We start from the raw sequence: 14,603 nt of genomic DNA on the forward strand, positions 1-14,603 counted from the left end.
GGGTTGTAGATATTAATCTAATACTCAGTTTAACTGAACTTAAATTTGCACATTGTTCTCATGTATGTATGTATGTTGCAAGATACTAAGGTTGACGAGGATACAGAAATAACATGATGTTCTACAAAAGAAACAATGTTTTGTTTCAAAAGTTAGAATTTGCAAGGTAATATTAACTGTCTGCAATTTCTGCCTTAAAATTTATTTATTTATTTATTACAATGAGGGAGGGTGTATCCCTCTCCCTCATCCCTTCCGAATCCTGCAATTTCTCCCTCTTTTCCTCCCATGTGCATTCCCCAGTCTACTGATAGAGGAGGTCCTCTTCCCCTTCCATCTGACCCAGCCTATCAGGTCTCATCAGATTGACTGCATTGTCTTTCTCTGTGGCCTGATAAGGCTTCCGACCTCTCAGGGAAAGGTGATCAAAGAGACAGCCACTGAGTTTATGTCAGAGACTTTGGAAATCCATCTGGCTCTTTCTCAGATAATCAGTAATAGTGCTACCTGAAGATCCAGCTATACCTGTCCTAAGCATATATCCAAAATATATTCATGTACAAAACAAGGACATTCGCTCAACCATGTTAATAGCAGCCCTATTCATAATATCCAGAAGCTGAAAACAATGCAGATATCCATCAAAGGAGGAATGGATACAGAAATGGTGGTACATTTACACAATGGAATACAACACAGCTATTAAAAACAAGGAAATCATGAAATTTGCAAGGAAATTTGGAGAACTAGAAAAGATCATCCTAAGCAAAGTATCCCAGAAGCAGAATTTCTGCTTTTTGACCTTTCATTGTAGACTTTGAAGCAGTGGTAAAAGTTGGAGCTCTAAAACAATTTTGGGCCATTGTTGGTTGAAGAATGTGATATTGGTATAGTTATTTTCTATAAAGCTTTGCTTTCCCTTGTATAAAATGGAAACAATCAGATACTCACTTCATGAAATGTCTGCTAAAATAATGGACATAAAAGCATCACTGGTTATCAATAAGGTAAGTAGTTGGTAATTACTTTTACTACTAAGAACTTTATGAAAGTATTTTTTATATCTAAAAATGTTAAACTGTCTAGAAAAAACAAAAAAGAAGAAAACATAACTTTATGTAACCCAGTTTAATAAAAGAGATTTTTATTGTTTTCTGTTTATAAACATAAGTAAAAAATTATAGACTAGTCATGCTGTCACACACCTTTAGTCACAGCATTCAGGTGGCACAATCAGGAAGATCTCTGTGTTTAAAGCCAGCCTGCTTACAGAGTAAGTTTGAGGACAGCCAGGAAAAAATACAGAGATCCTCTCTCAATAAAATGTTGTAATTCTGAATTTTGAAAGTCCAGTCATTTCTTTTATCAGAACGTACTTGAAAGTAGAATTGCCTTAGGAAAATCCTTTGCTAGATTTTCTTGCTGGGTGTGGTGGAACATGTCTTTAATTCTATTATCTGGACACAGAGGGCAGAAGCAGATGGATCTCAGTGAATTTGAAGTCAGCAAGGTCTACACAGAATTTCAGGCCAGCCGGGGCTACATAGTGAGTTCCTGTCAAAAGAGAGAGAGAGAGAGAGAGAGAGAGAGAGAGACAGAGACAGAGACAGAGAGGAAGGGAGGGAGAGAAGGAAGGATGAAAAGGGGGAGGCAGGGATGGAGAGAGAAAAAGAGAAAGATTGATTGATTCTGTTGAGAATTTTGAAGGGTGAAAGGTTTTTCCCCAGTTAACAGGAAGTTAATGTCATGATTATCTAATGACTGAAACCAAATTCAAGTTGGCAGTAGAGCTGTGTAAATTGGCAATGACAACACAATTGTTGAGCCAATCAGTGAGGAGGCAAAATTTCAGTACATGTTCATTGCTTTTTCAAGCAATAATACGCTCAGTTTCATCAGAGTTTTCAGCCAAAGGCCAGGCTAATGGTTTCAGAAAAAGACCAGGGGAACATCAAATCAGAACTAAAGAGAAATGTGTAAGCACTGATAAGAGTATCTTAGAAATTATATAGTAGAACTCGCAAGATTCATGCCAGAAGCAAGGTACAATTTAAATACACTTCCCTGACAGAGTTTACAAATCTGGTAATAAGAGTCACAGCTGTTTCCTCTTTTGGTAGCTACCACGAGAAACTTGGGTAATGATGACAAATACTTGTCTTCTAACAGCAACAGACTAGGAAGTGAAAAGGATGTTTGAAAGGAAAGAAAAGCAAAAAGTTCTTAAGTCTAGTCAGTTCAAATGCTTTCCTCTGCTCTTCAAAATTACCTTCAAGATCACAATTCCAACCAATCTTGGATGCCAAAATATGCAGCTTAAACATCCCACTCATTTACCCCCTTTCCCTCTATTCTATGGTACCTATTTCTAATGATATCTTCCAAAAAGTTCACTGGTTATGGACCTTAATATTATCCGCAAGCAGGGGAAAAACATGTCCTTGTTTCCTAAGTCAGTATAAAGTGTAAAGTAAACACATCATTTTGAACAACTGTGCTTTCCATCTGGATTAAATCTAATTAGTGTTCTCAGCAGGTATATCTTTCCAATGAAACCATATGAAGAAATAAAGTCCAAATCTCACCTGATGTCTCATGCAATGATTCACATAAGGGGTTGCCATTCTACCAACTTTGAGGCAAAATGGACATAGCAAGTTCTCAGTGTTTTCATGGGATGATTTAAAGTGAATTTCCACATCAGAAAATATTGATGATCTAAACTGGCAAACCTAGAAATATAAAGTTAAATTCAACATAAAATTTTATAACTTGCATACAATTTACATCAAATTAGTAGTGATATGTTTAGAAAAACATCCTGCACTAGGAATATTTCAAACCACAGCCAGGTTTTATTTCTCCTTTCCTTTATGTTGACTTAAATTTTCAAGGGCTTGTTCTGTTTTTTTCTACTATATAAGACAGTATTTTCTTCTTCAGATTTTAAAGCCTATGCCAGAGACAGTTTATCTTCATATTCCTTTCTGTTTTCATTCTTTTTTTTTTAAGATTTAATTATTCCTCATGTATACAGCATTCTGCCTGCATGTGCCTACATACAAGAGGAGGGCACTAGATCTCATTACAGATGGTTGTGAGCCACCATGTGGTTGCTGGGAACTGAACTCAGGACCCCTGGAAGAGCAGCCAGTGCTCTTAACCTCTGAGCCATCTCTCCAGCCCCCTATCCCTTTCTTAATACTAGGACTTACTTCAAACTCAGTTAAAACACTAGTGAAAATATATTTAGTTAATAACAAAAATGAAAAAAAGAAAGAAGCCGGGCAATAGCCATGGAGAGTGGTGGTACACACCTTTAATCCCAGCACTCTGGAGGCAGATGCAGGGAGATCTTTGTGAGTTTGAGTTCTAGGACAGCTAGGGCTCTGTTACAGAGAGAAACCCTGTCTCAAAAGCAGCACACATACATGCATATATATGATTTACATAGACAAATAGATAATTAGGTATATTCAGTTAGGTTCTCTAGTATTTCCTATTTCTTTGAAACATCTACATTCTTCCCTCTATGATAAGCCCATGTTTGTCTTTCTCCAGTAGGACTATTACAGTATGGCCAGGAAGGCCAAATCCAGACCACTACCCCCACATACAATGCATGAGTTCAACCAAGGGGAAAGTCACTAAACACAAAGGCTTCTCAATTTTAGTATACTAATTTTATTTAAGTGCTTTGGTAAGCAAAATAAACAATACTATTTCATGGAATGCAGACGTTGAACAGACACCAAAGTGTACAATAAACAGGTGTATACCTGGCAAACATAGGGCATTTCACCAGGTTTATGAGTGTCCTTCATATGTTGTAAAAAGATATGCTCTGTTTCAAATGACAATTCACAGATTTTGCAAAGAGCTGAAAGGGAAAACATATCGAATCATTTTTCACACTTATGAAAACAGGATTCATTTCATAGAATCCTAACATCAAATACAGTAACAGGACAAAAGAAGGTAGTTCCAGCAATCTTATCACTATCAAAGCTAATACTGTTTGGGGGAACTGAGGGATGTAGCTTGCTTGTAGATTACTTAACTAACATTTCTCCATCCCTGGGTTAATCCCTAGTACTGCAAAACAACAAAACAAAACAAAGATCTAAGGATATTATTCAGCTTACTTAATTCTCACAACAACACTGTGGAAAGAGCTACAACTTTTATTCACATTTTCAGATAAGAAACCAGGAGCAAAGAAAGATTAATTAACTACCAAAGGTCCCACAGCTGCATTTAGAAATGATGCGGGAGCTGGGCATGGTGGCACACGCCTGTAGTCCCAACATTGTGGGAGGCAGAGGCAGGCAGATCTCTGTGAGCTTGAGGCCAGACTGGTTTACAGAGTGAGTTCCAGGACAGCCAACCCTACACAGAGAAACCATGCCTGGAAAAAACAAAACAACAAACAAAAGAAGCAATGCTGGGATTTCAACTTAAGCTACACGGTTCCCAGGCTGTGCTAACTACAAGTTAAGTTTTTAAATTAAGTATAAATTAAGGCCATTGATTTTAAAATTGAAAGCCCTCTATAGACTTTCTAACAGAATCATTAAGGTTCCCTCACAATCACATGTTAAATTCTGTAAAATTTAGGAGTGTGTGCTCTCTTGTGGCACTGGAGGTGAAAAGGGTGGGGATACTGCCAGTAGCAGTGCTCACATGTAGAACGGCTTTTCCAGGTCTCTTTTTTCTGTTTCTCAGGTTTCAAGTGGTGTTTCATGTGGTTCATGAATCTATAAATGATAGTAAAACAGGTGCAAAAATGCAAATTTATAACAACAAAACATTTACAAATACTTATCTGATCCTAAAAATTTAAAATATAGTTTCATGACTACAATTTAAAATATTATCTCCTAGGCTTTAATGCCCTCAAAAGGCCCTGCTAGTCTCAGTTTCCCATCTCTGCTTTGTGATGTCTCAACATGTAAGCTGTAAGCTACTGCTTCCTCCATGCCTGACTATCCACTAATGGTCATGGATGCTATTAACCTCTCTCAATAATAGTGAGGCCCAAATTAAATGCTTTCTTTTATTGGTTGCCTTGGTCATGGTATTTTGGCGTGACAATAGAAAATTCACAAAGAAAATACTTTAGCTTGGCATGGTATCTATCATGTGTCTGTAGAACTAACTACCAGGAGGCTAAGAATACAGGATTAATTTGAGCTCTGAGATTACAGCTTCTCTGGGAAACACAGCAGATTCTATCATCAAACAAAAGTTTTGTACTTAATCTCAACACTTGGGAGGTACCTTTACCCTGGCCATTTCCTGTGCTTCTTGGCTAGCAGAAAGTGAACAATTTTTCTACACTATGTCCATCCTCCATGATGCTTCTGCCTTGCTTCAAGCATCAGCTAATCACGGATTCAAAACTCTGAAGGAATGAGCCAAAAGAATTCTTCCTTCAATTGCTTTTTTCAGATATCTGTCAGTGTTACCCTTTGTAACACCATCTGTTTGCTCAGTTTTACTTCCTGTTACTTCAGCTTCACAAAAATGGTTTTTATAAGATGGAATTTTGAGCCAGGTGTAGTGATGCATGTCTCTGATCCTAGCACTGAGGGAGGCAGAGGCAGAAAGATCTCTTGTTAGTTCAAGGCCAGCCTCGTATATAGAGTGAGTTCCAGGACAGCCAAGGCTGCACAGAGAAACCCTGTGTAGAAAAAACAAAGAAAGAAACAAACAAAAACAACATACACAAAACAAAACAAATCCCACAAAAATGAAAAGAAATAAGTTCATGGTAGAGCTTATGATAAATGGGTGTGCCTGTTTTGAAGCCTTTACCAGACTGAATGTCAAAGTAAAATAACTCAATCAATCAAAATATTTTGCTGGATGTGGTGGCTCATAGCTTCAATATTAGAACTATGGAGGCTAAGGTATGAGGTAAGAAAAAAAGAAGAGCAAAAAAGCAATTTTAATATTAGCACTCCACCTGCTGAGCGCTGGGGTTACAGGCTATAAAATACTGTTCTTTATAAAAAAAAAAAACTATGAGCTACTGTTGGTAATAAATACATTGAACCATATCTACTTTGTTTTGGAGACAGGTATAAATCAAGTAAGTTGACTTATGTTATTACATATAGCTTAAAGGGAGTGTTGCATGATACTTCTGATATACCTGCATTTTACATTAACGTGTCTCTTTGTCAGGGTTTCTATTGTTGTGACAAAATACCTTGACCAAAATCAACCTAGCACTAGCCCAGGGTTGGCCCTACCAAGAATGGACTGCACTCTCCTTCATGAATCACCAAGAAAATGCCCAACAGGTTTGTCCCAGTACAAACTAACGGAGACATTTTCTTAATTGAGATACCCTCCTCTCTGATGATGTCAGCATGTGTCAAGTTAACATAAAACTAGCCAGTAAAACATGTCATATGTACTTAAGTGCAATTGTGGAGTAATGAGATGCTCAAAAACTTTTGGATTTTGGAGCATTTCAGATCAGAGGTTAACAGGTACTTGATTTACCACACCTGTATTCACCCATAGAACCAAGTGATGTTTTGGATACTTTTCAAAGCAAATTATAGACTCCTACGAAAACCAAAGGAGTGGTAGCATGAAATTGGTAAACAGACGTTCATGGTAAACGTTTTCTCAAACCATTGTTGAAGAGATAATATTTTTCCTATAAAATGTTGGGAAAATAGCACTGTTACACACATGAACTCACAGCAATTGTGACTGTATGCATAAGGCCTGCACAAGAGCAAGACAGTCAAACCCTCAGCATGTGTATGGAATGGGTTCATGAAGTTCCATTCTTAAATTGAGGAACTACTGACAAGAGTCAATTTTCTTCAGGAACGTGGTCCCTGAAAGACTGCTTGTGCTCTAATGAATGGCCCTACACCCATGCTCAACACCCTATATCATGCAGCAACTAGGCGGGTTCAAGGAAAAAAAAATATCAGTGCCTTGGGAGGGAAAAGATTATGTGTGTGTGGGGGGAAGATGTATAGGGGCCATACTGAGGGTGAAGGAACAGGGTGGATTTGATCAACATGTATTATAAGCATGTATGAAGTTCTCAAACAATAAAGAGAAGAAAAAAGGCTACTTCCAATACTTTGTTTTTTTAGCTTTCCTAAAGCTATACTGTATAGTGTAAGTATGAATTAAAAAAATCTAGTAGGGCATCATGACACACACCATTAATCTCAGAACTCAGTATTAAAGCAGAGGCAGGGAGCTCTGTATGATTTCAAGGTCAGCCTGGTCTATATAGTGAGTTCCAGGCCCATGATAGGTACATAGTGAGACCCTGTCTCAATTTTTTCTCTAAGCCAGAATGGCAGCACACTCCTTTAGTCCCATCACAGGCAGGTGGATCTCTGTGCATTATGAGTCAAGATCGGGCTATATAGTGAGTTCCAGGACAGACATGGCTACAAAATAGAATGACCCTGTCTCAAAAAAGTTTTTTTCCCTCTAGAAAAGTATTGGAAGTATTAACAATAAATATCAAAAAAGATATCACACACAAACAAACACACACATTCAGAAAACAATGTCACCTACCACAAATATCAGGCTATACAAGCAATGATAAAAATATCAGTCAGTTATTACTTGTGTTTTCTATGCTGATAAATATTCAACATGCCATACAATAAAAATATAAATTCTTAAATTTTAAGGCAAAAATGTATAAAATCTCTAGAATTTAACCAGGCATGGTGGCACATACCTTTAACTCCAGTACTCAAGAGGTAAAAACAGGCACATCTTTGAGTTTAAGGCCAACCTAGTCTACATTGTGAGTTTGGGTATATATTGAGACCCTGTCTCAAAAACAAACAAACAAAAAACAAAACAAAACAATCTTTAGAATTCCATTGGGAATTATATCTGTTATAACGTGTTCAATTGTACAAAATTCAAAGCAGACAAGTTGAACTTGTACAACTTGAACTTTTCTAAAGAAGATAATAAAAAATCATTTTTCTTTCTGAGGTAAATATGCTAAAATTCTAATTATGAATTATAAATGAGACTAGTATGGACGATGTTAGGCAGAATCAAGTCGTTCTTTTATGTACAGAAATATATATTTCAATACAATAAGATGAATACACAGATGTGATGTCTATACAGATATGATATCTAATCTTGATTGTCAACTTGACCACATCTGAGATCAATCAAAACCCAAGCAGCAGGGCACATCCATAAAGGGCTAACTCTTTTCTTTTCTTCCTATGTATGTATTTATTTATTTTTTGAGAAAGAGTTTCTGTGTAGCCCTGGCTGTCCTGGAACTCTCTCTCTGTACACCAGACTGGCGTTGAACTCACAGAGATCTGCCTGCCTCTGCCTCCTGGGTGCTGGGATTATTTTCTTGACTGTATCAATCAAGGTGAGAGGACTCACCTTCTGACAGCAGCTACAGAAAACGAGACAGAAGATTGTGCTTTTTGCCTGCTTGCCGTCACTGTCCATTGGCGATTCCAATCTATCCTATTCCTGAGCCATCCCTATGCTGATATTAGAACCTGTTTCTTCCAGGACTTCCCTGGGCCTCTGGCAGAAGAGTGAGGACTGCTGAGATATCCACTCTGGTGCACTGAACAACTACTGGATCCTTGGTCTTTCCATCAAAAGACAGCCATTGCTGAACTTCTTGGATGAGAGCCTGTAATCCACCCTAATAAATCTCCTTTTACTATACATATATTCATACGATCTGTTATGTTCCTTTAGAGAACCCTCAGTAATACAGATTAAAATGTGGTAGTTTGAACGAGAATGGCCCCATAGGCTCATAGGTTTGTATACTTGGTCTCCAGCTGGTGGAACTGTTGGGAAAAGATTAGCATTGTGGCCTGCTTGGAAGGGATTTGTCACTCAAGGCAGGATTTAAGATTTCAAAAGTTTCTGGTCATTCCCAGTGTATTAATCTCTCTGCCTCCTACTTGTGGATTAAGATGTGAGCGCTCAGCTATTCTGGCTACTATGTCTCTGCTTTACCATCATGGACTCTGATCCTTTGAAATAGTAACTTTCAATTAAATATCTTCTTTCATAAGTTATCTTGGTCCTTGTGTTTTATCATGACAACAGAAGAATAATTCAGAATACTGGAAAATATGTCATTTCCTCTAAGTAACAGTAAATACTCTTGCTTTTTCTTAAGCTATCAAAAAATTATGACTAGATAGATCCAGATTTCAAACTATGAAAATACAAGAGAAATATAAAAATATTCAGCATAACAAGTAACCTTTCTTAGTAATGTATTACAATAATTTACCCAGGAGAGTAAAAACAAAAACAAAATTAACAACAACAGAAAACCTACCAAGATTTCTAATAAAAGATCAAGATACAAATTACTATTTGTTAATTTTCAAACAAATAATAAATATTTACATACCTAATATTATTCTTAAAAACTTTCGAGCACCTGAAGCATTTAAAAGTTCTGTAAGTCTTCGGGTGTTCCGCAATAGCTCCTTCATTTCTTCCATAATAAAAGTCACTAACCAGCATGATCAATTTGCCTTCGTCTGAGCCAATGTTAGCTTTGTTTTCATCCTTTGAATCATCTGACTGAAGAGTTTCCAGAAAGTGATTTATCATGTTTGGGCAGCAAAGCTGAAAGGAGAAATAGTATGTTTTATTTTTACCTCTTATAAATTTTAATAAAGCATAGTTGGAACTAGACTTTGAGCATAGTTGATATGTCATTCCCCTAACACAAAGTACTAGAAAATTTGTGGCCCCCCAAAAGTCATCAGTTACATTCTCAAAATCTAAATGCATTCTATCTATAATAATACTTAAATAGTTCATGGGGAATATTTATCACAAATAAAATCAAAATCTCATTTAAACTGATTCTAAATAGAATAGTTTCCACACATAAGCCTTTTCATTGAATAAATTAATTTTTATTATATATAATTTTCAGTGGTAGGATTTTTCTAGGAGAACTGGTGCAGACTGGGGAGGTGGTTCAGTAGTTAAGAGCACTAACCACACTTCCACAGAACTCAGGGTTTAATTTCAAGCACCCACATCACCACAACTGTTTGTAACTGTAGTCCCAGGGGAGCCAATGATCTTCTAGCCTCCAGAAACACCAGACATTCAAGTGGTGCACAGACATACATGCAAACAAAGCAGCCAAACAAAGTTAAATAAATAAATCTTCAAAATAGTAACCAGAACAAAAATAAAATGGAAAGATATTTGATGATCACAGAATTCGTATAACTGTTGAATAAACTGTGTATTAAAAGGGGCACAGTGGAGATGATGGAGGGAGGGTGGGATTGGGAGGGAATGAGGGAGCAGGACACAGCTGGGATAGAGTTAATAAAATGTAAGTGATAAGAAAAAAATTAAATTTTTTAAAAAAATAAAGTGTTAGAAACCAAGTGTGAGAATTCTTATAATTATCACAATAACAATAAAAACCAACATTAAAAGATCAAGAAGAACAAGAAGGAGGAATCAGATATCCTGATAGTGAAGAGCAAACTTGCCCCAAGGAGCTAGACAGCCCTAATCAACAGGAAGTAGTCTAAAGATAACATTGTCTGCTCTCTTTTGTTTTTTTCTCTGATATCTATTATAAGCAAATTGAAAGGATAGAGAAGGGTGGAAGAAAGAGGAACCCAAAAAGTAGTAATGGATACAGTAGGAATGGATACAGAAATTGTGGTAAAGATACACAATGGAATATTACTCAGTGATTAAAAAAAATGAAATCATGAAATTTCCAGGTAAATGGTGGGAACTGGAAAATTTCATCCTGAGTGAGGTATCTCAAAAGCAGAAAGACACAGAGGGTATATACTCACTCATAAGTGGCTATTAGACATACAATATAGGATAAACATACAAAAATCTGTACACCTAACGAAGTTAATTAGGAAGGAGGACTCTGGCTAAGATGCTCAATCCCCATTCAGAAAGGCAAAGAGGATGGACATCTGAGGAGGGAGAAAACAGGGAGCAGGATAGGAGCCTACCATAGAGGGCCTCTGAAAGGCTCTACCCTGCAGGGTATCAAGGCACATGCTGAGACTCATAGCCAAACTTTGGGCAGAGTGCAGGGAATCTTATGAAAGAATTGGGAGACAGTAAGACCTGGAGAGGACAGGAGCTCCACAAGGCAACAGATTCAAGCAGTCTGGGCACAGTGGTCTTTTCTGAGACTGATACTCCAATCAAGGGCCACGCATGGAGATAACCTAGAACCCCTGTGCAGAGGTAGCCTATGGCAGTACAGTGTCCAAGTGGGTTGAATAGTAATGGAAACAGGGACTGTCTCTGACAGGAACTGATTGTTCTGCTCTTTGATCACCTCCCCCTGAGGGGGGAGCAGCCTTACAAGGTCACAGAGGAAGACAATGCAGCTACTCCAGATGAGACCTGATAGACTAGGATCAGAGGGAAGGGGAGGAGGACTTCCCTGATCAGTGGACTGGGGGAGGCGCAAAAGTAGGGAAGAGGGAATGAGGTGGCATTGGCAGGGGAGGGGGAGATGCAAAGTGAATAACTGTAACTAGTAAAAATAATTAAAAAAAGAAATGTTCAACTTCCTTAGCCATCAGGGAGATGCAAATCAAAACGACCCTGAAATTTCACCTTACACCCATCAGAATGGCTAAGATGATGATATGAGAGTGGATCCAATGTTCTCACATATTCAGAGAGGAGGATGGATTAACATCTGGTATCAGTCTTGCTCCCAGAATAAATATTTTATTTAAAACCTTGAGCACTCATTCTCACTCCTCTACTTTTCTCCAAGATGTAGGATTTAATAAAACTCTGTCTTTGGAACAGTGAGCATAATCTTTCCTTAAGATGCCTCTTTATATTCTCCCTATCCTTCTTTTCCACATATCACCTATTTCACTTATCTTACCATTTTGCCCTTTTCCTCACTGTCATTTACACAAGGCAGGCAAAGAGAAGGACGATCTTATAAAGATACAACAGAATACTATTATTACCAGGTAACATAGTTTAATTAGAATTTTCTCTAAATCCCATACCTTTTCAATCACTTTAAGTTTAACCAAATCATAAGTTCATTGAGTTAAAACTATCATTTCATAAGGAATGCTCCATTTGGAAATTGTGGAAAATGAAGACATAAAGCTAAGATTTCCATTGAGAAATATGAAATGAATATGATACCATGGAACAAATAAATTAGAAGGAAATTTTAAGTTAAATGGAAGATTAATCAATAAATAACTGTTTTATGAGAAGTATAAAGAATAACATGATTTACTCAATAAAATATTATAGTTTATTCATTTCCAATGAAAATTACACATACCAGTTAACTTATTGTAAATGAAAACCCACATACTACAGAGTATATATGATGAACTTAAGTTTTAAACTTTCATGATTGAAGAATTTAAAGACTGTATGAAAATTAATTTTTACATCAGAATATGAAAATACCAGTAAAAGCTTTATTATTTAAATAGGTTGACCAGTATTTACTCTGTTATTCTTAATTCTTCATGGATTTGGAAACATTTTAAAAAGTCAAAATGTGTAACTATTTTACCTTTATATGGCATTTCAAAAGATCCAAAAACCTGAACTTAACTTGGCAGTTTGGACAATGTCGTAGTGAAGGGTCTCCAGCTTCAGACTGAAGTGATGAGGTATTTATATCTAAAATAAATTAAGGACTGTTATGAGCAAAAATTGATCTTTTAAAACACTTAATGATCTTAAAAAGTCCATCACAATTCATAGGATTTGTTTCTAACTAATACATTTTTCTTATGTAAAATTTCACACTTACTTGACCCTACAGCCTGGGGAGAAGCCTCTGAAGGGGACTTAAGTAAAGATGATGAAGACAAAGGACTTGTTTCGGAAACACTTGCATCAGTCTTTGGCTTTTTTGGATTAACACTGTTTACTTCGGAAGTGGAAGGATGTTTTAATCCTAATGAAGTTTGATTGATACCTACAAAGATTTCAACACCAGGAAAGACATTTATAAATGCTTTAGCATAGACTATTACTTATGTAAAACTGCAATGAAAATGGCTTAGATTTACAATTTAATAAAAATGCCTTGCAGCTAACCTAAACGACAAAAATTTATATAACCAAAGAGCAGAAACTATACAAGGAAGTATTTTCATATTCACAAAATAAACTTTATGCAAGAAAATTACAAAGAAATTTTCAAATGTCCATTAAAGGAGGCAGGCTGAGGTTAAAAAAGCATAAACCCCACAAAACCCAAAGCAACAATAGTATAATCAAAAAGATAGAGAGAGAAAAGGGAAAGCAAGGTTAACTTTCTCTGAGCTAAGTTCTTACAAATGAATCTATGTTTTGGTGATTAAATACATTCAAACTTAAAAAAAACATTGATACCAAAAATATTCATTCTAACATTCAGGAGAATTCTTTACAGGTCGTTTTAAAATCTTGAGATATCTAAAGAAAATTGATTTTGGTCTTCTCCAACTAATAACCTGACAAATGGTTTAAATTATTTGGTTGTTTCTTATGTAGAAAGTGGAAACAAAATACTTCACTCATTCATATGAAAAAAAATCTAGAGTTTCCACAATGGCCTTCCAACTACTATCCCCAGGATTAATTAAACATAATGGGCATTTCAGACAGAGCCTTTCTTTTTATGTTTCATCTTACTTTTGTGGTTTGAATAAAGATTTCCTTGGAAGAAATAGTTGTGCTTGAAAGCTATCATCTTAGCATCCAAAAGATTATATAATTTCATGGCATCTGTTCGAGGAACAGGCACAGACACAGAGAAAGTGATTTTATAAAAATAATCCAATATAAACTCTACTTTGTGACAAAGACCCTAAAACCACACATAGTTTAATGCACTGAAGTGTAAATTCACAGTAGAAAAAAAGGTGTATGTGGAAAGTGGAGGCTAACCTGTCAAATTTATAGTGTTCATTCTTTGAGATGACACAATTTTTTCCCTATCATTAGAGGATATGGTTACTGAATGATTACTGCCAGCACTTGAAACTGAATTTGGTTTTGTTACTTTCATGCTTACTTCTTTTAGATGCCTGTGTCACTTGAATAATCAATAAATGTTGGGATATTGCACTAGGTGATATTACACAGCACACTAGATAATAAAAACATACTATTTTAATACATAGCCTTTTAAAGATTTATTTTTATTCCATTTATGTACGTGTATGTTTGTACATCTCTGTGAATGTATGTCACATGCATGCCCGCAAAGCCCAGAAGAAGGTGTCAGATCTCTTAGAGCTGGTGTTTGTGCACCTCTGTGACTATGCTACATGCATGTCTGCAGCCGTCAGATCTCCCAGAGCTAGAGCTCCTGGTGGCTGTGAGCTGCCTGATGTCACATGGGTACAGGGAACCAAGCTCGGTCCTCCAGAAGAGCAGCAAGTGATCTTAACTGCTGAACCATCTCGACAGCCTCCCAGTATATAATTTTTGAGGCACAGGGGCATCTAAATTAAAGAAAATTACTCTGAGATAAAGAGTTTCCAGTTCAGATCCTTCAAGTTATTCATTCATTTCTGCTTATTTATTTATTAAGC

General features: G+C 36.5%; 1 protein-coding gene across 1 annotated transcript in view; it reads right to left on the bottom strand.

Moving 5' to 3' along the window:
- The window catches only part of LOC129680529 (zinc finger protein 280C-like), a gene marked incomplete at its 5' end in the record, with an annotated part of 28,649 nt that extends 15,652 nt beyond the window's left edge, over positions 1-12,997 (bottom strand). Inside the window, 6 exons of the mRNA XM_055612172.1 lie at positions 2,586-2,732; positions 3,780-3,880; positions 4,684-4,757; positions 9,422-9,642; positions 12,587-12,696; positions 12,830-12,997. Of these exons, the coding sequence (XP_055468147.1) occupies positions 2,586-2,732; positions 3,780-3,880; positions 4,684-4,757; positions 9,422-9,642; positions 12,587-12,696; positions 12,830-12,997 (821 nt within the window). The remainder of the gene's footprint in view (positions 1-2,585; positions 2,733-3,779; positions 3,881-4,683; positions 4,758-9,421; positions 9,643-12,586; positions 12,697-12,829) is intronic.
- Between the last annotated feature and the right edge of the window lie 1,606 nt (positions 12,998-14,603).

This window comes from Psammomys obesus, unplaced genomic scaffold (assembly GCF_907164565.1).
Source record: "Psammomys obesus unplaced genomic scaffold, mPsaObe1.curated_primary_1811, whole genome shotgun sequence".
In the NCBI taxonomy this organism is placed as follows: domain Eukaryota; kingdom Metazoa; phylum Chordata; class Mammalia; order Rodentia; family Muridae; genus Psammomys; species Psammomys obesus.